Here is a 22,428-nt window from a genome sequence, read left to right as displayed (position 1 = left end):
CATGAACTAAATTTGGTCTACCTGTTTTAAAATGTTTGCAATTTTTTAAAAGTTTTCACTTTCAAAAATTTCCACAAATTTAAAGAAGTTCACAAAATTTGAAAATACAGATTTAAAAAATGTTTAGAAACATTTATTTATGAAAATGAACCAAAAAAACAGACGGAACGTAAGCGAAACCAATAAACAAACACAGAAAACATAAATCCGGAAGCTTCACAAATCCCGTTGAAAAAAAAATCTTTACATTGTTTTTGAGAAACAATAGAATCTTTACATGAGCCAGTCATTTAACGGAATTGTTTCCAAGCTGCCTTATTTTTTTATGTTTACTTCCAAGCTGCCTAGGCCAACGGGCTAGAGCTGTCAACGGGTTCGAAGCTGCTTCCAAGGCCCAAAACAACGGGCTAGAGCTGTCAACACCGTGCGTCTGCGGGGCAACTCGCGAGAAAACACAACTCCTCCCGCCCACGCCCTCGCTCCAGGCCACGTCAGCGATCCGCGCCACCCCTTCTCCACCACTCCCAGCCATTCATATTCCATCCGACGGCCCGCACCCCGCATCACGCGGATCGCTCCCATCTCCTCCCCGGAAGCCTCGCAGCTATAAATCCCCCAGGCCGCAGCCCCGTCCATCTCATCTCGCCACACCGCCGCCACAACCACCACCAGCAACACACACACAGCAGCCCAGCCAATCTCGCCGGAGAAAGAAGAGTCGACGATGTCGGGCCGCGGCAAGGGAGGGAAGGGGCTGGGCAAGGGAGGCGCCAAGCGCCACCGGAAGGTGCTGCGCGACAACATCCAGGGCATCACCAAGCCGGCCATCCGCCGTCTGGCTCGCCGGGGCGGCGTGAAGCGCATCTCGGGGCTCATCTACGAGGAGACCCGCGGCGTGCTCAAGATCTTCCTCGAGAACGTCATCCGCGACGCCGTCACCTACACCGAGCACGCCCGCCGCAAGACCGTCACCGCCATGGACGTCGTCTACGCCCTCAAGCGCCAGGGCCGCACCCTCTACGGATTCGGCGGCTAGGTCACGCCGGTCCTGTCGAATCCACCTCGCGCCGCCAGATTCGTAGCTAGCTAGCCATGGTTTGTTCAGTGTTCATGGTCTTCGGTGTAATGGAATGGCCGCATCTCGCTGCTGTCTGTTGTTTCGGTGTATCGCTAGCGTGGAATGGAAATCTCAGCATTTTATCCCCGAATTCGTCTGCAATCTCTTGCTCTGTTGTTAAATCTTGTCAGTGCGCTTTGTTAAATCTTGTCAATGCGTTCCCAATTTCCCATTGTTCGTCGCTGTAATCTTCTGGCCCAAAATCCACCGTGTTGGATTTAGTTTGCAGTAAATTCGAACCATCCCTGCATTTCTGAATGTCAAGTGTCAAATGCTCACCATCAGCCGATTCAAAACTCAGATGTACACCAATCCCTGCATTGCTGTTAATAACATTATTAACCTGTGGTCTGCCAATTGAACCAAGTTTCGAATAAGATATGTGCTGCCCATTGAGACCCGGGTGTCTGACCTGAACATTTCAAATGTCATGGGAAGCAGCCGTTTTTTCTTGTTGCTTGTTTTCGAAAATAGAAGTTGACCATATGATGCATCTTTTAACCGAGGCAGCTGATTTCTGTGGCCAAACATAGATTTTAACCAGTCACATCTTTTTCTAAGCACAATAAGAAGCAATTGATTTGTTTGGCTGAAAACATGTATGAGCTGAATGCAGTTAGAAGTTGGAAGACATGAACTGAAGTGGAGCTCAACATGCAAACATTAGAGACTCACCGTGTCCGGGTTTGGTGTACAACTCACCCATGTACTCCCAAGTAGTCATGTATCCAAGTTTTTTTTTTTGGTTATTGCCTGAATGCTGAGATTTCAGGCTTCCTGAAATGATTGATCGAAAACGATAATATATGAACGGTAGTTATAGAATTTGAAACTGGAGAACAGTGTGGAGAACTGTATTGAGATTTGGATGTCTTTTATTTCACCATGGCTCAGTAGCACCGCCCGTGTACATTTTGCAACTTATGTACCTTTAAACATTAATATTTCGGACTTCACAAAATATACTTCCTCCGTTCCTAAATGTAAGTCTTTGTAGAGATTCTACTGGGTGGACTACATACGGAGCAAAATAAATGAATCCACACTTAAAATGCATCTATATACGTCCGTATGTAGTTCATAGTGAAATCTCTACAAAGACTTATATTTAGGAACGGAGGAAGTATATAATATTTTGGAACCCAATATGATAAGTTCCAAACCAACCGAGTTTCTGAAACAGAACTGCACCGGACTTTTTATCGTAATGGTATTAGTAACTTTGGTCTGTTTACACTCTGTAGAATAGTACCCTCGAAATCGCTAATAAGCTATTGTTATAATGAGTTTAGGAACATGAAAATAGTGCACGAGCTAAGATATATATTAGACAGAGTTCCGCTTTTGTGGTAGTGCTATCACATCCAAATGTCTGATAGATATATGCAAATGAAGGCGTCAAGTATGGGACCTGCTACGCGTCGGTCGGGCCATGTTTAGAAAATATCCGCCGCCTCAGTAGCCATAGGATCACGAGCACGATAACCGTCCAATCTTCTTCCCATAGGCGTGCATCAACCTTTGCAACAAGGCTTGTGTTGCGCTCTGCACTTTGCAACACGAGCCTTGTTGCGGTCCTGCCGAACCATTTTTTTTCTTTGAAACATGGCCTAAGTTTCGGAAACAAGACATCTGTTGCAGAAAACAAATCATTATTTCCCCCTTAGCAACAGACATAGTTTTGTGCTCGCTCCCTCTGTGACAAGAGGCTTGTTGCAGAAACATAAAATCTCATTTGTAATCAGTGGTTGTTCGCCGCCCCCATTTGCAACAACGAGCAGCACCGCCCTGGCAATGACGTCCGAAGAAGATTCTGGCCGCGATCATGGCTTAAAGAGCCTGGTTTGGTTGGGGAAGGGTGGAGGGATTTGGGAGAAGAAAAGAGGAGGAAGGAATGGTTGCGTTGGAGGGCCGGCTTGCCGAGGAACTATGACTGAGGGTATGGGCTGGTGGCGAGCACGAGCGCGAGCATGGCGCGGCGAGAGTCTCGCCCTGCTGGAGCTCCTGATGAGTAACACAGCCGGCCCGATCATGAGTTGGAATGTCAGGGGCTTAAACAATCCAGCCCGGCGATCTGTAGTGCAGGACACAGCAAACACGCATCGCCTCGCCATTTTATGCATCCAGGAAACCAAGCTTGAAGAGTGGACAACAGAATTCGCCAGGGAAGTAGGAGGCCAAAGGCTAGATGACTACATTGTCCTGCCTGCAAATGGCACAAGAGGAGGCGCCGCCATCTTTTGGGATTCAACATCAGTCAGAATCCAGTCTCACGTGATCGGGGAGTTCTCCATCACGGACAAGGTCACCGTGCTCTCCTCAGGAGCTAGTTTTTGGTTGACGACTGTCTATGGGCCATCGGAGGGCGCTAGAAAGGATAGTTTCCTGGCTGAGCTAGTAAGAGGCGCTCCCCCTCGAGGGGAACCATGGCTTCTGAATGGTGATTTTAACATCATTTACGAGGCTCGCGACAAAAACAACAGTAATATAAATAGGAGGATCATGGGCAAGTTTAGGGCGGCAATTGACGCCGGTGGCCTGCGCGAGATAAAATGCAAAAATAGGTGCTTCACTTGGAGCAGCGAGCGTCAACATCCAACCCTAGCGAGCATAGACAAATTTTTCTGCACCATCGAGTGGGAGGCCATGTTCCCAGGTTTCCTGCTGCACGCGGCATCCACCTCATGCTCGGATCACTGCCCGCTCCTTCTAGCTGCTGTTGCTGCCCCAAAGATGCCGCCACGCTTTCATTTTGAATCTTTTTGGCCGCGGTTCCCGCACTTTCACGAGATGGTGCAGCGAGCATGGCAACGGCCAGCCCCGTCGGCATGCGCTTTCGCTCGTCTGAACATCAAGATGCATCGGGTAGCTAGGGACCTAAGGATTTGGAGTAGATCACTGTTTAGTGATGCAAAGATGCAGCTGCAGCTCACCAGTCTGGTGGTTCTTCGACTAGACATAGCACAAGAAAGCCGGCCGCTTACGCAGAGTGAGTTCCACCTTCGCAAACTTCTGAAACTGCGTATTCTTGGGTTGGCGGCAGTGGAAAGAGCCCGGAAACGCCAAGTATCCAGGATAACATGGCCGCGGGCAGGTGACGCTCAAACAGCTTTCTTTCAAGCCAAGATCAATGCCAGACGCAGGAAAAACTTCATCCACTCGCTGCATGGGGCACGGGGTATTGCCACCACCCATGACGAGAAAGAGGAAATCGTCCATAGCCATTTCTTTGCATCGCTAGGAACTAGGCAGAATCGACCACACACGATCGACTGGAGCTACATTGACATGCCTAGGGTACAAAGTGGTGGCCTAGACAATCCGTTCACTGAGCAGGAGGTGTGGCAGGCGATCAAGCAATCGCCGGCGGAGAAATCACCAGGCCCGGATGGGTTCTCAGGTGTCTTCTTCAGACACTGCCGGCCTACCATAAAAAGAGATGTCATGGCTGCATTTCATCAGTTCTACCATCTAGCCGGGGATAACTTCCACATGCTAAACTCAGCTGCTGTAGTTCTCCTTCCTAAAAAAGATGGTGCTGCTACGATCAACGACTACAGGCTGATTAGCTTAGTGCATTCGATTGCGAAATTGATCTCCAAAGTGCTCTCGCTTCTCCTTGCAACGGTGATCCCAAGTTTGATTTCACCGGCGCAGACATCGTTCCTCAGGACGAAGTGCATACATGATAGCTACCTATATGTGCAAAACTGTGTTAAGGCACTTCATGCCAAGAAAACTCCGGCCCTGCTACTAAAATTAGACATCTCCAAGGCTTTTGACAACGTCTCTTGGGATTATCTGCTTGAGCTCCTACAACAGTTAGGCTTTAGTGCATGATGGCGGGACTGGATTGCCCTACTGCTGTCCACATCATCGTCAAATTTTCTGCTCAATGGCGTCCCGGGACCGAAGATTGTGCACCAAAAAGGGTTGCGGCAGGGCAAGCCCCTGTCACCGCTCCTTTTCATCCTAGCCATCGACCCGCTACACAGAGTACTCAAAGCGGTGGTGGAGCACGATCTGATCGCTCCTCTTCCAGGTCGTGAAGTCAAGCTTAAAGTTAGCCTGTATGCGGATGATGCAGTAATCTTCGCAAACCCGAACCAACATGAAGTGCAAACTATCATGGAGATCCTAACCGAGTTCGGAAACGCCACTGGGTTGCATATCAACCCGGCAAAATCAACTGCAACACCGATCCAATGTGAACACATTGATCTCTCTGATATCCTTGGGAGTTTTGGAGGTTCTGTTGCCCCTTTCCCAATCAGATACTTAGGGCTCCCGGTAGTAACGGCACAAATTAGATTAGTGCATCTGCAGTTCCTCATTGATTGAATTAGAGCTCGGTTAGCAGGTTGGAAAGGACGCCTTCTCCCCCTAAGCAGCAGAAGAGTGCTGGTACGCAATGTGCTCAGCGCCATGCCCACCTTTGCCCTCTCAGTGCTGCGGGTTCCAACAAAACTGCTCAAAGAAATAGACAAGTGTAGGAGGCATTTCCTCTGGAAGCAGGAGGAGGAAGCAACAGGGGCCAGCTGCAAGGTAAATTGGCCAACAGTTTGTGCGCTAACTAAGAAAGGAGGGCTGGGGATCCTGGACCTGCAAAGTTTTAGTCGAGCACTACGGCTACGCTGGCTATGGATTGCCTGGAAAGACCCGGACATGCCATGGGTTGGCACACCAACGGCATGTGACGACGTCGACAGAGCCCTGTTTGCTGCAGCAACAACGGTCACCATTGGAGATGGTACAACAACGTCATTCTGGCAATCAACATGGCTTGGCCCGGAGACGCTTGCCCAAAGCTACCCAGCCCTGTTAAAACACTCCAGGTGAAAAAACAGGACAGTTTCAGAAGCTCTACAAAATGAAGCATGGATCAACGACCTTGAGCACGGTGATATCAGCCAGATACTCCCTGATTTCCTGCAGCTGCACCGAAGGATCCGAGAGGCAAACATCCTGTTAAATGGAGCAGTGAAGGACCAAATTCGGTGGAACATGGAGGCAAAAGGAGAATACACAGCAAGTTTAGCTTACAAGATGCACTTTCAGGGTCGGCATAATTCAGTTTTTGAAGGCATCATCTGGAAAGCGTGGGCTCCAGGGAAGATAAAGATGTTCTGCTGGCTGCGGCTGCAAAATCGTGTCTGGTCAAATGACAGACTTCAGCGACGGGGCTGGCCAAATGGCTATTTCTGCCAACTATGCCACAGAAATCTTGAAACAAGCAAGCACATCGTCTGGGAGTGCCCCAAGGCCTGGAGTGTATGTCAACAAGTGGCGACATGGCGCGGCTGCTCCACTTTCACGCCAACGAATGAGTGGAGCCAAAAACAACCTGTGGCAATAACCAGAGATATCATCATCGGGGCGGCACCAAGGGATCGAAAAGGAGTCAAAACCATGCTTCTTGCAGTATGCTGGGAGATCTGGCAGGAGAGAAACAGGTGCACGTTCCAAAACAAGGTGGCATCTTCACTTGACATTGTGAGAAATTTGCAAAGTGCATTAGAACTATGGCGGCTTGCAGGAGCAAACTGCATTGAGAGCCCCTTCGGGGATCCTCCGTGAGATTTTAGATTATGAGTGGCATCATCTCTCTTTTTATTTTTCTCTACATTTTTCTCCTTGGTCAATGACCGTCACGCACCATGTTATCTTCACCATGTTCTCCCTGCTATGAATCAATGAAATAGCCAGCCATTGCTGGACATTTTCAAAAAAAAAAAGATGAACGAAATAAAACATGGGAAGGAGATGTGATGCTGCTTGAAATTTCGAGATACGGGCATGTGGTGTGCGGGACCATGGGACACGTGTCAAACGGCGCAGAAGGTCGACATAAAAACAGGATCCGTCGATTGAACACAATCATTTTCCATCAAGTATCTCTACTCCTAATGGAGCACTTGGTGAATAGTCCGTGCGGTTAATTTTCGCTCGTTTATTTTTGTCATACTCCCACCGCCGTTTTTTCCCGTCATCCTACCACCTCTGCATTACCCTCTATCGAAAAAAACCGATGCAAAAAAACCCCTAGGATCGATCCCTCATTCACGCAGCTGATCGATCTCCACCGCCGCCCGACACAGCAGATCGATCTCCACCGCCGCCCGATCGCACGCCCGATCCACCCCTACGCCCAGTCCGCGGCGGATCCATCCCTGTGCCGCGCCGCGGCGTATCCATCCCTATGCCGCGCCGCGGCGGATCCATCCCTGTGCCGCGCCGATCCATCCCTCTAACGCGGCCGATCGAAACCTTCACCGTCGCACTTGCAGGAGGCGGCGGTCTGCTGTTGGATCGGGCGAGGACACGGGGCCGCGATCCCGCGTGTCGTGTTCGCCGGCGATCACGACCCCGATTCGACGGCGCCCCCCTGTGACCACCCACAGGATTTCAACGTAATGCAAGTTCATACACATTATTTTATACTGAATATTTCATACTAAAGGCCATACAAAAAATCATCTTAGGAGGCGGCGATCTGTTGTGGGATCGCTTCAGGAGACGCGAAGCGATCTGGTGTGTGATCGCTTCAGGAGACGGGGCCGCGACCCCGTCTACGTGACGCTGTGATCCCCTTCTGGACGCGCCCAGGATCCAACTTCTGCTGTACGTATTGCAAGTTTATACTCAATAATCGCTCATTATCTATGTACAGAAAATACATACGGAATCTCAAGTTTATACTCGGTTATGACTATCTTTGCTGGAGCATGGTAGGCCAAACAGCAGTTATGAAATTGCATATTTGAGTTGGTTGCTTGTACTTACTTGGAATGCTCAATGTCGGCAATCTTAGATTACATATACATCAAGCACACGACCTCCTTTCCTGGAGCATGGTATGCCAGGCACCATTTCTGAAATTTGCAACAGAATCGCTTAGGAGCTGTTTACGCATGTTGCTGAACATGTTTAGTTGCTGTACATGTTTGCATAACTGAGTGTGCTGCTTTTACTTACTTTGATTGCTTGGTTGTGTGGCTTGTTCTGCTAACTTTGCACTGCCAAGAAGCAGCCTGTCCAATAAGCATAGTCAAACGATTTAGAAGCAGACTGTTTACAGAAAACAATATATCAAACTATAATTAATGTTGTCTCCAAGTTCACGAACGAAAGTGCATGAAACCACATAATACATCAAACAATTAAGAAGCAGTCTGATTACAGAAAACCTCCCAATACGGAGGCCAGGACCGTTTGTATACCTGATTAAACTGTAGGAAACATAACAAAATAAGATCATTAAGATGGTAGACAACTTCAGTTCACAAGCCATTGTTAATAGTATGAAATCTTTGCTTGTAGGTAAGTATGGGGAATCCACAAAGCAAATCTGCAGAACATACAACATCGTCAGGTGTACCTAGAGGTAAATCTTTGACTAAAAAAATTGCCGCACATGTCAAGCTATATCCCGATTGTGATTTCCTTAAATGACGTTGTTTCAGATAATTTTGATTGGACAAATGATGGTGAGAACAACCTGAGTACCCCATTTATGACAGTTGGATTGTCAATTTACCATGATTTAGTACTATTTATTTATCGAATTGATCTCGCTTACTTGTATGAATGACACTCAGATGGGCTGACACTTGAACCTGTGGACAACCGGTTCTTCCCGATAATGAACTTGTGGGTACTGAAGGTGTAGGATATCAGATGGCTGGGACAAACATTGTTGATAATCACCCTATTAGTCCAGGTATGAGGCTGTGCGGATAGAGTACTCATCATTTTATTCTCTTAAGTTCGTGACTTCAATCTCAGTTACTTGTATGAACCATGCTCCAGGCCACTCCATACCTGAACAGACCGCAGTCCCGGTTGTTCCCCAACCCACTGATGGTGATATCACATGTGTTCAGCGGCCTCCCGATCTGAACTCAGGTGAGCAAAAAACATATTGAAAAGGAGACCCGGCAATCTCGATTATTTATCATGCTTATAGAGGTTGTGTTGCAGATGTTCAAGAACAGTCTAAGAACAATATCATTTTGCTTTTGTTTTGTTCCAGATGTTCTTGATGTGTCTCCTATTGATGGAGGAATACACCTGTACAGTATGTCAACTGCTCAAGTTTTATCCCAAACCGTTTCAACATCTGAGCACATGACTACATAATCTTTCGAGAATATCACCAAACAAACTAAAAAAGGTATCTTATCTGATGAAAAAAGGGAGCAGATAAACGCCAAGAGGCGAGCTAATTATCAGCGAAAAAGAGAGGAGGAAGCAAAGAAACTTGAGCATGAAAGTCAAGCTTACCTTTCAATATCTGGTATGATTGTTTGATTTTTAATGAAAACAATGTGCATTCCTGCTTTGACTACTCTCACACCTTGCTGCATCTATTACTAGATCGTCGATTTACTTTTATGAACCAATTTCAGATCAGTCCATCACTGAACAGACCGCAGTTGTTGTTGTTGTTCCTCAACCCACTGATGGTGATATCACATGTGTACCGCGACCTTCCGAACTGAACTCAGGTTAGTATAAAACATAATGAGTACTCTCTACTCTTCGGATAGCACTAAACTGACCCGTTATGACCACTATCGGTTATTTTTACATCAAGCAGGCAACCCGGCAACCTCATCAACGTTTGTGTCTCTCAGTTGTCTCACTGACGAGTGTGCCGCAACCGTAGCACAAAGTGTAAACGGTATTACAAGATTCGTCTTTCGTTGTGAACCGTATCTATCTTATAGAGGTTGTGTTGCAGATGTTCATTAACATACTAAGAACATTATCATTTTGCTTTGGTTTTGTTCGAGAGGCTCTAGTTGTGACTCATATATATGGAGGAAATCACGTAAACATCAATGCAACTCCTCAAGTTTTACCCCAATCCGGTTCAACATCCAAGCACATGACTACATGATCTGTCGTGAGTGTCTCCAAACCATCTAAGAAAGTTATCTTGTCTGATGAAAAAAGGGAGCAGATAAACGCCAAGAGGCGAGCTGCTTATCGGAGGAAAAAAGAGGAGGAAGCAGAAAAAGTACAGCATGGAAGTCAACCCGACCTTTCAATATCTGGTATGATTGTTTGATTTTAAATCAAAACAATCTACATTCCGGCATTCACTACTCTCACACCTTCATGCATCTATTACTAGATGACAAGAGGGAGCTAATAAATGCGCGGAGGCGGGCAACGTATCTTAAGAACAAGGAAAATGCTGACATTAACAAGGAACAGATGAAAGCTCCGTTGGTAGATGGTTATCGAAAAAAATATGATGACGCCGCCGGCAAGCATCTCCATCAAAATATGCCTGCCGTTGACATGTCGAGTACGACTATTTCTATATTACAGGCCAGACGCCTATTGAATATACTCCCTTTGTTGATTACAGTATGATTATTATCTGAGAATCCGTGAGTATGACACGTGCAACCATATTGCAGGTATGCAAAATGTTCCACGAAGCGCTCTCGGTGATATCACTAATGGGGTACAAGCTCACTTTATGCTCCTTGTCGACAAAAATAGCCAGATCAAGGCTCAAGGGCGAGCTACCGTGAAGCACAAAGATGATAACCTTCCTGCCCTTACAAGTTCGGGTTAGAATGCTTTTTGATTCAGCTCCCTTTTGATAGTATATATATTCCTAATGTTTTTGAATGCATATTTTTAATAAGTAAGCATGCAAAACAAGCTTTATAAACTCAGTGTTTCATCTATCGCTCATATGAATTTTGATTAGGCATTAAGACCTTATGAAAATGGACAGAAGGAGTCAGCTGATATGACCTACATAATCTGCTGGTACCTTTTGTATCAATGACCAACTAATGCAGTACTAATTAGCGTTTTATACTGTTGTATAACGAGCCGACCCAACTAGGTCCACCTATACGTCATTGTCACAAGATGAGGCGGTATTGCCTCATACCACTACAATCACAACAGATGTCATTCATGATAACCAACTACCTAGGAAGCAGCGTGGTAAGCAGCGCAGAACTAACTTAACTCCTGATCAAATGGAGCAATCAAACGCGCGGAGGCGAGCAACATATCGGAAACATCTAGAGCACGGAACTATCGATCTTGAAGAAAAAAATAGCACGCTGCGAGAATGGAGGGCATGCAGCAAAGAGAAGGGGAAGTTAAGTGCAAAAAGAAAGGCAACTTATGCTTAAAAAACACCCCGTGCAAAGAATCCCTCGCACTCCCACGTCCAGACCTAGAAAACTTATCCCAGACAAAACCCCTCTCTCTGGCCGCTGAAGATGATTCATCTGATGGTGACCCTCCGACGATCATGCCGAATTTCATTGGCAGTACCAATGGTATGATAATTTTATGTAGGTACCTGAATTTTTAAAGTGTACAGATGGAACATATCAATCACAGATGTTGGATCATTCGAGCTAAGGTGATGTGGAAGTCCCATATCAGGGTGCATGCAATGGGAAACCCATACTTTCGTTGCATACTTCTGGACCAGGAAGTATGAGATTAGTGATCACTAAATATATCAACCTTTTTTAATGTATATACACATGTGTTCTAAAGTCTTGTTATCTGAATTTTTAAAAATTTTAGGGAACAAAGATTGAAACAATTGCCTTCAGCAACCAAGCTTATCGATTCAACGACATTCTGCAGACCGGGCTAACATATGACTTCACTAGCGTTGGGATAAACCCCACGGAAATGCTAGATGGTCACTTCTGGTATCTATGCATGGAGTTCGTCATTGAACTAAATGCTATGACCATGGTTAGGACATCAATGCACAGTATTTCATCGACAATCTGTCCACCTTTTTCCCACAACTTGGTGCCATATCCTTGCTACGGGACAAAACCATTACCGGTGCAACATCTTTTAGTTTGTTTTTGCATATTTATCAATTCAACATTTTGTCTCACCCAGACATAATTTTTTCCAGATGTTCTTGGTATTCTTGTCTATGCTGGTAGGATACAACATAGGTGGGATTCAGTATATATACGGCAGGTCCATTTTGTTGAGATATGCATCATGAATTTTCGGTAAACTCCAATCAATACTTGAGGTTTTATATGATTATTAATATTTGATAGTTGACTACCATCAACATATCTTTATCATTCCAGACGGGAGATACTTTTTATACGCCTAAGTCAAGAGCATGCTGGTCGTCACTTGAAACACTTGTAGTGCACTGAAAATTTATTCGAGAAGATTGCAGTTACGTACATACAGCTAAACCGGAGGGATAAGTGCCTGGAGACTAGGAGGGAGAGCACATTCTTGTTCTCCCCCGACATAGATGATGATGTTCATCATCTTCAAGGTAAGTTCTATAAACTATTTTGATTTTTATGGCTTTTTGTTCATTTTTGTATTACGATGTTATTAGTACTAACAAATTGTTTTTTCGTAGATATCCACGAAGCCTGCTTAATGACACTTGACGAAACACTATCATACGTCAATGCTGCAGTTGTAGCTAGGAAAAATGGACAGTAGATGAGTTTATTTTTCAAGACGACTCATTAAATAGCTCGTTTCCCTCGGTCCTTTTATCTACATTTGGAATAATAATGTATTCACACGGAACAATCATTTCTGTTAAAGTGTGTTTTCTTTTTGCTTGTCAATTCTATGTGTAGCCATTATGGCAGTATGTATTTTTTGTACGCGTACTTAATTCGGGATATCTTGTTTTATACAAAGGTTGATTTTTTTTGATTCGTTGATATTGAACTGTAAATATGGCAATCCTTAGGAACAAAATATTCAACTATAAAAAAGGAGAAAGATCTGATACGCTCCCGTCATGATTTTTTATAATTAGAAAGAATCATCTACGTCTTAAAAACGACTTGATATATTTGGCAGGCAATAAATAGCATTAAAAACGACTTGATATATTTGGCAGACAATAAATAGCATTAAAAATATATCCGTTTATATATACGCTGCACTGACATCCTAATTGCGAAGACACCTCAGTGAACGATCACTCACGCGTATCGATCAACGGTGGAGCCTATCACTGGAAACAATGCGCTGGCGACCCTGGATGCCGCTGCCCCCGACCCCAATGAGGCTACCCTCCAGCTCCACGATGCTGTGGCCGACCCCTAGGAGGATTTGCCCGCACCCCTGCATCTTCTGCCCCCACCAAGGCATTTCGTGGAAGATGCACTCGAATACATATTCGGCTTTATGAACGGCGTTCATGATGAGCAGACACTAGAGTAAGTTATGCTATTGTATGTTTATTTTCTCTAAAGAAATCTCATTAGAACTAGGTCGTACACAGCAGACTCTGTTTGATATAGTAGTATGATATTGCTTGATTTGTTTTTCTTTAGATTAAATCTTACTTTTTGCGGCCATCAGTACAAAATTATTTTTGTTAAATGTTTTGGCAGTATTTCCGTTGAACATCAACCGTATGTAATGAATAACAAAATACTAATATTATTTGCAGTACAAATGTTGAAAAACTTAATGTCCTTAGTTTATTGTACAACAATTTAATGTTGTTTTTGAACAACCAGCAAACTTGGTATAATGGGTGCTACCTAAATTTTCCTGCTCTTAATTTCTAGCAAATTAATATTGTTCTTACACAGAAATTATTATTTAATTTTAGCTTTTGCTAGAAGGTGTTGCAAAAATTTTCATGCTCTATAGTTTATCAAAATATTACGTTCTGCTCATAGCTATTAGATTATCTAGAAAATGTTACCATATGAACAAATTATGTTTTAAAGTACCACTCATAGTGCTAACCATTTTTTTGTATTTTTACATGCAGCTCAATCTGGATAAGAAGCGATACACCGTACCGGATCGAAATCAGCCTCAGAATGCTGAAGGACACACTATTTGTTACTTCAGCAAGCCTACATCCCGAATGCTTCAATCTCGCTGTTCGTAAGCTTGCGAGCGCTGAAGTAGAGAGGCATGCAGGCACCAACATGGTTGGAGGAAAACATTATTTTGACTTGCAGTTTCATGCTCAATCACGAGCTCTAAGGTATTCCTGGATGCCGCAAGGGCAGCGCACCTCGACGCTGATCAACAATGCTGTTCTACAGCCCTTTCCTAGATATGATGTGTTCAACTCCACAATTGTAAGAGTCTTTAATTCCTAAATTATTTTTTTCTTTCCTGATAGCAATTAACCTGTGTTGACCTTCTGTAGTATCTACTTCCTTTGTCTATCCCGGATTCCTCGTATGGTCTACTCGTGGTAAATCGGATGAGGAGAAGGATTATCGTATTTAATCCATCACTAGACGTACGACAAGTGGGAAATAGCACTCACAACAAAGAGATGATGAAGGAGATCACTATTTTGAAGCAAGAACTCAATGAATTGTTGCAGGCTAGGGTCCTTGGATGGAACACCGAACTCATGGATTGGCGACAAGATAACATGTCATTCAATTTTTGGCGGTAATTTAATAAATTTTTAGATGAATAAGATGCAGTATGTAGAAATCTCAAGTTTTTATTCTGTTTGTCACAGCAAAGACTCGGGTTTCTTAGTTCTACAAGAGATGGCCCACCAGCTAGGTTCTTTGCGTAGCATGACCTGGATGAACACTACAGTAACTATCTTTACGACGAGTTTTAATGTGTCATTTATAATCCAACCACTTCAGCTTTTAATGGTGAATTTGTTTCATTGTCTCTAGGATCCAATTATGCTCAGAAGCCAAGTGGTAGTCCAGATGCTCATGGTGAAAGACAATCTAGCTGCTGGAAACATCCCTCAGGAGATTACGGTGGCCTTGAGGGTTTTGAACAACTAAATATGCTTCTATGCATGCAGAACTGTCAGGATTACTTCACTCATCTTGTCATGTTTGGTTATGGATGGAAACTATAATTTTTGTTTCTGGGTTTAGAATATTTAAGAACTATTTGTAGTTTTGGTACTACTACAAGTTGGTTTCGCTGTTATATTTGTTGTTTTGGTAATTTCTGTTTGTTAAGCGCTCTCCTTTGCGCGGTTAAGCACTGGGCATTGGCCTAGCGCCTAGCTTTCGCCGTAGACGCTCAAAAAACGGGCAGCCATGTCCTTCGGAGATAAATCAGCTTAACCGGTGAGGGGTCGAGTGAATCAGCCGAAAAAACAATCGCACCCACAATCATATCTCCTACCCTACGAGGATTCAACCGCTCCGACGACAAAGCAACTTATTCCAGCGAGGGGTCTAGCTTCTCAAATTAGAAATCGAGCTTGACATTCCGGTTCCTGATCAGTGCTGTAATCGAGAGAGGATAAGGGAGAGAGGCACCATGATGCATCAAGGATAGAGGACGAGGGGGAGAGGCGGCATGAGTAGACTATGCACATACTGATCTTTAGTAGGAGAACCACAATATGTCCCTGTGTTTAAGTGGGCCAGGGCAGACCATCTGGGCTATTTCGTCACACTAAAGTACTAAAGCCTAACGCTTGTGACGTAGAGATCTAAATAATTGATGGCCAAATGCATGGTTAGAGCGTAGCACTTTCCTGATCATTTTTCAGTGAATTATTTAAGTGAACGAATAAATTCATTTCGTTATTGTGCACGTCGTTAATTTTCTTTTGCTGTAGCTAATCTCGTATCGTATAACTTCATCCATACATGCACTGTTATACGATACGATGTATACTTTCAAGCCAGCAATCGAATGGTCATAAGGCACGTACCTTCAATTGTCACCAATCTTCAAGTTCACACAGGATCCACATTTCTCTGTCATGCTCAAGATGTTTCTGATAAAGCAATGATTATCTTGTATGTGTTCCTGAATATAGTAGCCAAAATTAGTCCCCGCCAAAGTGTTTTCTTATTGACTACATAAAGTACAAGTCTGTCCCAGGATGTTCCGACAATTATTATTTGTTACCAACATTTTCCAATTTTAGTTGGTGAGGAAGAAAATCATTATTAAGTTACCCTAAGGGAGTCACATCTTCTTCTAATATAATATAATTCAAAATATGATGTGTTCTATGTATGAACTTTATGTAAACAGAATAGACATATGTGGTAACTAAAATTAAATTAAAAGAGGCACTAACGAATGATTCATAGGATGAAAAAAAAGCAATATGCATCTCAATTGGTGTTATATAAAAAAGAGTAATCTCAAGATTTGTTAGCTCATTTACATCGAATTTTGTATTCCTCCTATTTTTCTGGCACAAGTAAGATTATTATTACGTACTTTGTAAACTGTTTATTGATGGAAAAACATATCAATATGTTTATTAGCTGTGTATATCTTGAGAATATTATGCAGAGATTTTATAGTCAGAAAGAAGCAAATTGGCATTGAATTAATGATAAGTATATTGATTTTTTGGTAAGTTAATATCTCTGACATCTTTTCTAAATTATTAATAGGTGTGTATTTGATATGAAAAGGAAACAGATCCTTTCCATACAGAAATATTAACGGCATGACTGGATCAAGGCATGATCTGATACCCAGATGTCCTCCGCATGGCATACTATATATATGTTAACATTAAAATACTATGCCATCCCTCCTCTCCCTCCTTACTGTCCCTTCGCCCAGACCAGGAGGATGATTTCCGAGGACTACGTTGTGTAATCAAGAACCATCAAGAATTGGAGTTCCTCTCGGTATGTCAATTTCTGGATCTTTCTCTTATATAATAGCGTGTTATTTATTAGATTAATAGTTTTTATATGTTTAGTTATACCATCCAATCCTAGATAAAGAACACCATTGCAGATTATGCAAGCTTATATAAATATCATACCCAATTAATTTGTTTGTAGTGGGCTGGAACTACTTATAAATTGTTTATACACATATTTTAGCCTATGAGTCTATTATTTAGATTACAATTGTGCCACACACCTAGCTTTTGTACCGATGAACAGTTCTCACTGCCTAATTTTGCAATGCAAATTAAAATTCATAATCTTAAATACTTTATATGTTGGAATACGGTTCAATAATTTAGTGAATAGTCCTAAGTTTTGCAACAAGCTAAGTAAGCATAACAATTTACCAGAGATTCCTTTCCATTTTATGACCTCGTTATTTTATCCATGCCTGTCTTCTAAGTCCATCTTACTGATTCCATGAAGTAGCTGTCAACCATAATATGTAGGCCTTGGGAAAATCTGTCACGAGAAATGTAAAACTGTTATGGTATGTACATGTCTTCACTAGGCACTTGCATGCATGTAAATAGCTACAAGTAATAGATGAAAACACCTGTTAAGTTTTCCTATTGGAAAATATGAAATATTTAAAAAATGTTCAAAGAGAGACAATTGTTTGAATTTTTACAATAAAAAATGAATTTTATTTGTAACAGAGTCATAATCCGAAGAGATGTTTCATGCTGATTCACCTGGGTCATAGGGAAGAACAAATATTGATGATGATAGTATTACCAGGTCGTACTTAATAGGCATATCAATTGCAAGCAAACTAAAATTTCACAATCATGTGAAAAAAGTAGGCAATGTAAACTTTCAGTAAGAGATACAATAGTGTGGAATCACCAAAGTTTATGTAACCATTCAAAATGTCAGTTTGAAAGTATATTTATTTTATTTATCCATGCTAATCATCAAATGTAAACTTAATATTTTTTGCTGGTAAAATGTTAAATGGTTTTAAATTACAAGAAGATCTACAGATTATTTCATGCACTCAACTTCTCCAATATTGGTCCATTCTCTTTCTTCCCTTTGCTCTGTTTAGTCCCTTCATGAAAATCACAGTTTGTAGGAAAAAATAATTAGTAAACTGAAGAAGCTTATCTCGAGAGATAATTTATGCATGTCAAAATGCAGTACTTTAAGAAAAACTTGCAATTGATATAATAGACTTTGAGTTATGTACAATAGCAACACCATTTTTTTTAAAATTGACCAAAACTGGGTGATCAATGCAATATTTAAGAGTGTTCTTTTAATTACAAAGCAGAACTACCATCATAGTTAAGTTCAGTATTGTTCAGACTACCACAGATCTTCCAAACAAAACAACAAAAAATTCAATAGATAGGGTCTTATTGATCATGAATTCCTCCAACGGAGAAGATCCATAACCATTGTCTGTTAGATCATTCTCTGAATTCTGTGATCCGTAGTTCCTCCAGTGATGGCCTGATTCTCTAGAGCCTGATTTTGCGTTGGCCCCCGCGCACTGCTATCACTGTTGTCCCCCTTTTAGGAGTAGAGATACAATGCCAGGGAGGAGTCATGTCGCTCATTAATTTGCAGAGCTCTCTTTCAGCTAAAATGCGAACTTATTCTATTTTTTGTGGGAAAGAAGTGTGAATTAATTAATGCATAAGATTATTCTTGTGTATTTATCAATCAAATACATACCTTAGTAGTACATCAATTGATAAGAGATCATACAACTAAAGCAGACGCTGACCCAAGGTGGCATTATTCAAGCATCCAACTAACTCAGGTAACATTTTTTTGCAAGAATTCTAGAGACAATTCTATAGGAGTAGTACTACAGGAAAAAAAACTAAATTTATCAACAGAGCACCTGATGCCTGATCCATTGGAACATATATAATCTAGCTAGACTGATGCAAGAAAGCAATTCAATATCATCACTTATGTCTTGGCATTTCATGGCTGTAAAGGCACAATTCAAAACCCCATTTTCTTTAATACTTGAAAGTGAAAATTGAATGGTGTGTCCCAAGAATGCTCTGTTCTAGAACAACTACGATTGATCCTTTAGAGATGTACTTTTACACTCATAACCTACGGACCAGGGGGAAACAGTGCATAAGCTAGAACAACACTCACTATTACCTATACCATATCCTCCACTAAGGAAGAACTCACTAAATGAAGTTGACCCCACCAAAATGACAAACAAATTGTAGTTGTGGCCAACATTGCATGAATTGATCAGGAACTTCCCAACACATGTGCGTATGTAAGAAAAGGTAATGGAAGTAGAAAGAACTTACATTGGATGACGGCACATGCGAGAGGGTAGAGACAAACCCGCAGCATGATCCAGAAGAAACCGAAAGGCGATGGAGCGGACAGCGCCAACCTGGACTGATGGACGACGATGAAGGAAGTAGAGCCTGTAGGAGGCTAAATGCAGCCGTCAGCAATTGGATAAATCAACTGAAGAAACAACTACAGTAGAGCAAAAAGGCTGCCTTATAGAAGCATTGTTGGTTGATTTACAAGCTTCTTTAGAAATCATAACAAAAAGTATTGAAAAAAGCTTTACTGTCTTAGTTCACCGACCAAGAGCACAAACAATTAGAAATCAGATAAAACAGACCTCTGGACAATTTAGAAATAACATCAGTCTCGTACTAACTACAATGGACCCCAATACATAGGTATTAAAAGATCTGAACTATGTAAGATAGAACCACAATTGGATAGAACCACAATTGGAGGAATGAAAGATCTGGGAACAAACCTCGAACAAAGCATCGACCAGAGCGGTCGGTGATTGGTGGTGGCCCTGCTATCTCATGGCTCAATGTGCCTCGACTAGAACGGGGTCAATGTGCCTGTCCATGTGCAATGATGGTATTCTGCTCCATACTGGTCCATGACTAAAATCAAGGAAAATGTACAAGTGTTTGTCATTTCTCTTGTGTGTAAATGCAGCTAAGATACACACTTCAAAACCACAGGAACTGGAGAGGCAGATAAAAGGCTAGATGACTCGAAACTGAGATATATGTTAACAAAAAGTTAATTGAAGTACAATTGTAACTGAAACTGCAAGTCAAATTCATTATAATCCATATCACCCTTGGGATCAATTTGACAAACACTTGGTCGATGTGAATGCTGGCATAACAAAATTCGATTTCAGTGGGTAAATGCCTCTTACGAAATAGATATCTAAATTGAGAGATTTTAAAATAGCATTGTTATACATAGATTTCTCGAATTTAAACGGTCAACATGTCTACTATAGATACGGAGGAAGCTAGCATATGTCTACTTTGAGTTATATACAACAGCAACAACATTTTTTTTTAAACTGACCAAAACTGGGTGATTGTCTCTCAATGCAATATTTAAGAGTATTCTATTAATTACAAAGTAGAACTACCATCACATGTAAGTTTTAGACCCTCGCGCAAAAATCATCATGATTCATAGTTAAGTTCAGTATTGTTCAGACTACCACAGATCTTCCAAACAAAACAACAAAAAATTCAACTGGTCAATTTTTTGAGTGAGCAAGGCATAGTTTGGCAGTATAATTTTAGTAAGAACTGAACTACTGTGAAACCACTATTTTTTGATTTGTGGGCAAATACTCTGGATGCTAAAAAACATACACTTTCTGAGTACTGTCAAGTCCACCGAAGTGTTTTGCTGGTATTGTTTTCCTACAGTTGTTTTCAGATAACTACTTCATGGCCAAATAAATTAGCATCTGCTAATTTAGCTTCGCCTAAGCAACATGTTGGAAGGATTAATCAGTGTGTGCTAATGGATTCCGGCTTAGTCAAAAAAACCAAAATACTTCACTCCCAAAGCACCCTAACTGGACTTCAACACACATAGCAGTAAATGTAATCCATCATCGTTACACCCTCACATAGCATAGACAAATAATGAAATGGTTATTGATAGTTAACCAGACACGCGAGTGTATGAAATCAATGTGAACTGGTCATTTAAGTCGATATTTTGTTCTCACGTACCTGCTCCCATGCCTTTTAACATATTGGTGCTGTAGGAGTTGTAATTGTCGTCCCCTGGCTCCATCTCTCTGCTCTCAGTGCTCGTTCTCAACACTGCATGACCCACATCTCGGCTCACACACAGAATTTTTTTGATTAGTTTTATTGATAGGCAGATGATCAATAGATATCTAAATTGAGAGATTTTAAAATAGCATTGTTATACATAGATTTCTCGAATTTAAACGGTCAACATGTCTACTGTAGATACGGAGGAAGCTAGCATATGTACTATTGGGGCACAACAAATAAGCTTGATTAACAAATTTAATTAATTCATTTAAAACACATATTTTCTTTTTGTGTTTTTTGGAAATGTAATTTTTGGATACGAAATTTTACCATTATACATATACAACCAGATTATACAACCAAATAGCATTGTACAACCAAATAGTATGCATGTATTATTTGTAACAATTTAACTTGAATAGCAAAGTTATATAAGGAAATTATATTTTTCAAACGGGCGCAAAATCTGACTTATGCAAACTGCCAACATTAACAGAAATGTAACACAATAAGAAAGAAACAATTCTGTATCATGCTCATATTATTGTTGCATGAGGTTGACACATCTTGAAACAAAAATATAATAATCATGTATCATGACCACAAATATAAATTATATCCTCTTCTTGCCTCACAGAATTAGACTAGACTGAGAACCTAACTACTAAACCCTGTTCCCAAACATTGAAGAAATCAGTTTGCTAATTTTGTTAATTACAAGTCAGATCAAAATATAATGTTTAATCCAACTGAAAAATCTTGTGGAAGATCTGACCAAGTATTTTGTAGACAACTGCATGTACAGATACTATATCACATAATAACAGGTAGATTTGACTACTTTTACAAATACTGAATTATGATAGGGTGAACATGATGCAGACTTACCATATAATATTCAAACAATAAGAAGATATGTTTGGATGAGATATTTGATGTATGGAGCATGAGATATTTGATGCATGGGGGGTGGGGTGGTTAAGGAGGAGCTTACTCATGATGAGCAGCCAGGCATGCAAGTAATAACTGGATTTGTGGCCGTCGTCCGTGCATTGCCGAGACAGAGCTTGGGGTAGGCTGTCTCCTTGTCATCACAAATCTCCATCAACCTGGGGTGGGCGTGTAACGCCCTCGATGCGGCTATAGCTCCCACGTGTCGAGGCACGACTTAGAGACATAACCGCATTGAAAGCAATGTCGCAAGTCAGGCAATCATTACAACATCCCATGTAATATATAATAAAAGGGGAAGATAACATAGTTGGCTTACACTCGCCACGTCACATCAGAGTACATAAATAACATCCATCAAACAAGCACTCATGGCCCGACTACGGCGCCAAAATAGAAAAGAACCCAACATGCGACAAGGTCCTGAATCGATAACCCCAACTAGGCACCACTACTGATCATCGGGAAAAGAAACATAGTATCGCTGAGAGTCCTCGTCGAACTCCCACTGAAGCTCGTAATCGTCAACTGGAGCAGAAACACCTGGACCTGCATCTGGAGTTGTAGTATATGTGAGCCACAGGGACTCAGCAATCTCACACCCACGCGATCAAGACTATTTAAG

At 41.9% G+C, this 22,428-nt stretch overlaps 1 protein-coding gene across 1 annotated transcript; it reads left to right on the top strand.

Annotated features, from left to right (window-relative positions):
- The first annotated feature begins 635 nt into the window (after window positions 1–635).
- Window positions 636–1,208, top strand: LOC123135770 (histone H4). The gene has a single exon (XM_044554980.1). The coding sequence runs from the start codon at window positions 725–727 to the stop codon at window positions 1,034–1,036; it is 312 nt and encodes a 103-aa protein (XP_044410915.1). The 5' UTR covers window positions 636–724; the 3' UTR covers window positions 1,037–1,208.
- Window positions 1,209–22,428: the final 21,220 nt, after the last annotated feature.

The sequence above is a fragment of the Triticum aestivum genome, chromosome 6B (genome assembly GCF_018294505.1).
Source record: "Triticum aestivum cultivar Chinese Spring chromosome 6B, IWGSC CS RefSeq v2.1, whole genome shotgun sequence".
Classification (NCBI taxonomy): domain Eukaryota; kingdom Viridiplantae; phylum Streptophyta; class Magnoliopsida; order Poales; family Poaceae; genus Triticum; species Triticum aestivum.
This window is presented reverse-complemented; position numbering and strand designations above follow the sequence as displayed.

Excerpts from the sequence above, each read along its gene's own strand:
- LOC123135770 (XM_044554980.1), top strand. The coding sequence starts at position 725 with ATGTCGGGCCGCGGCAAGGGAGGGAAGGGGCTGGGCAAGGGAGGCGCC.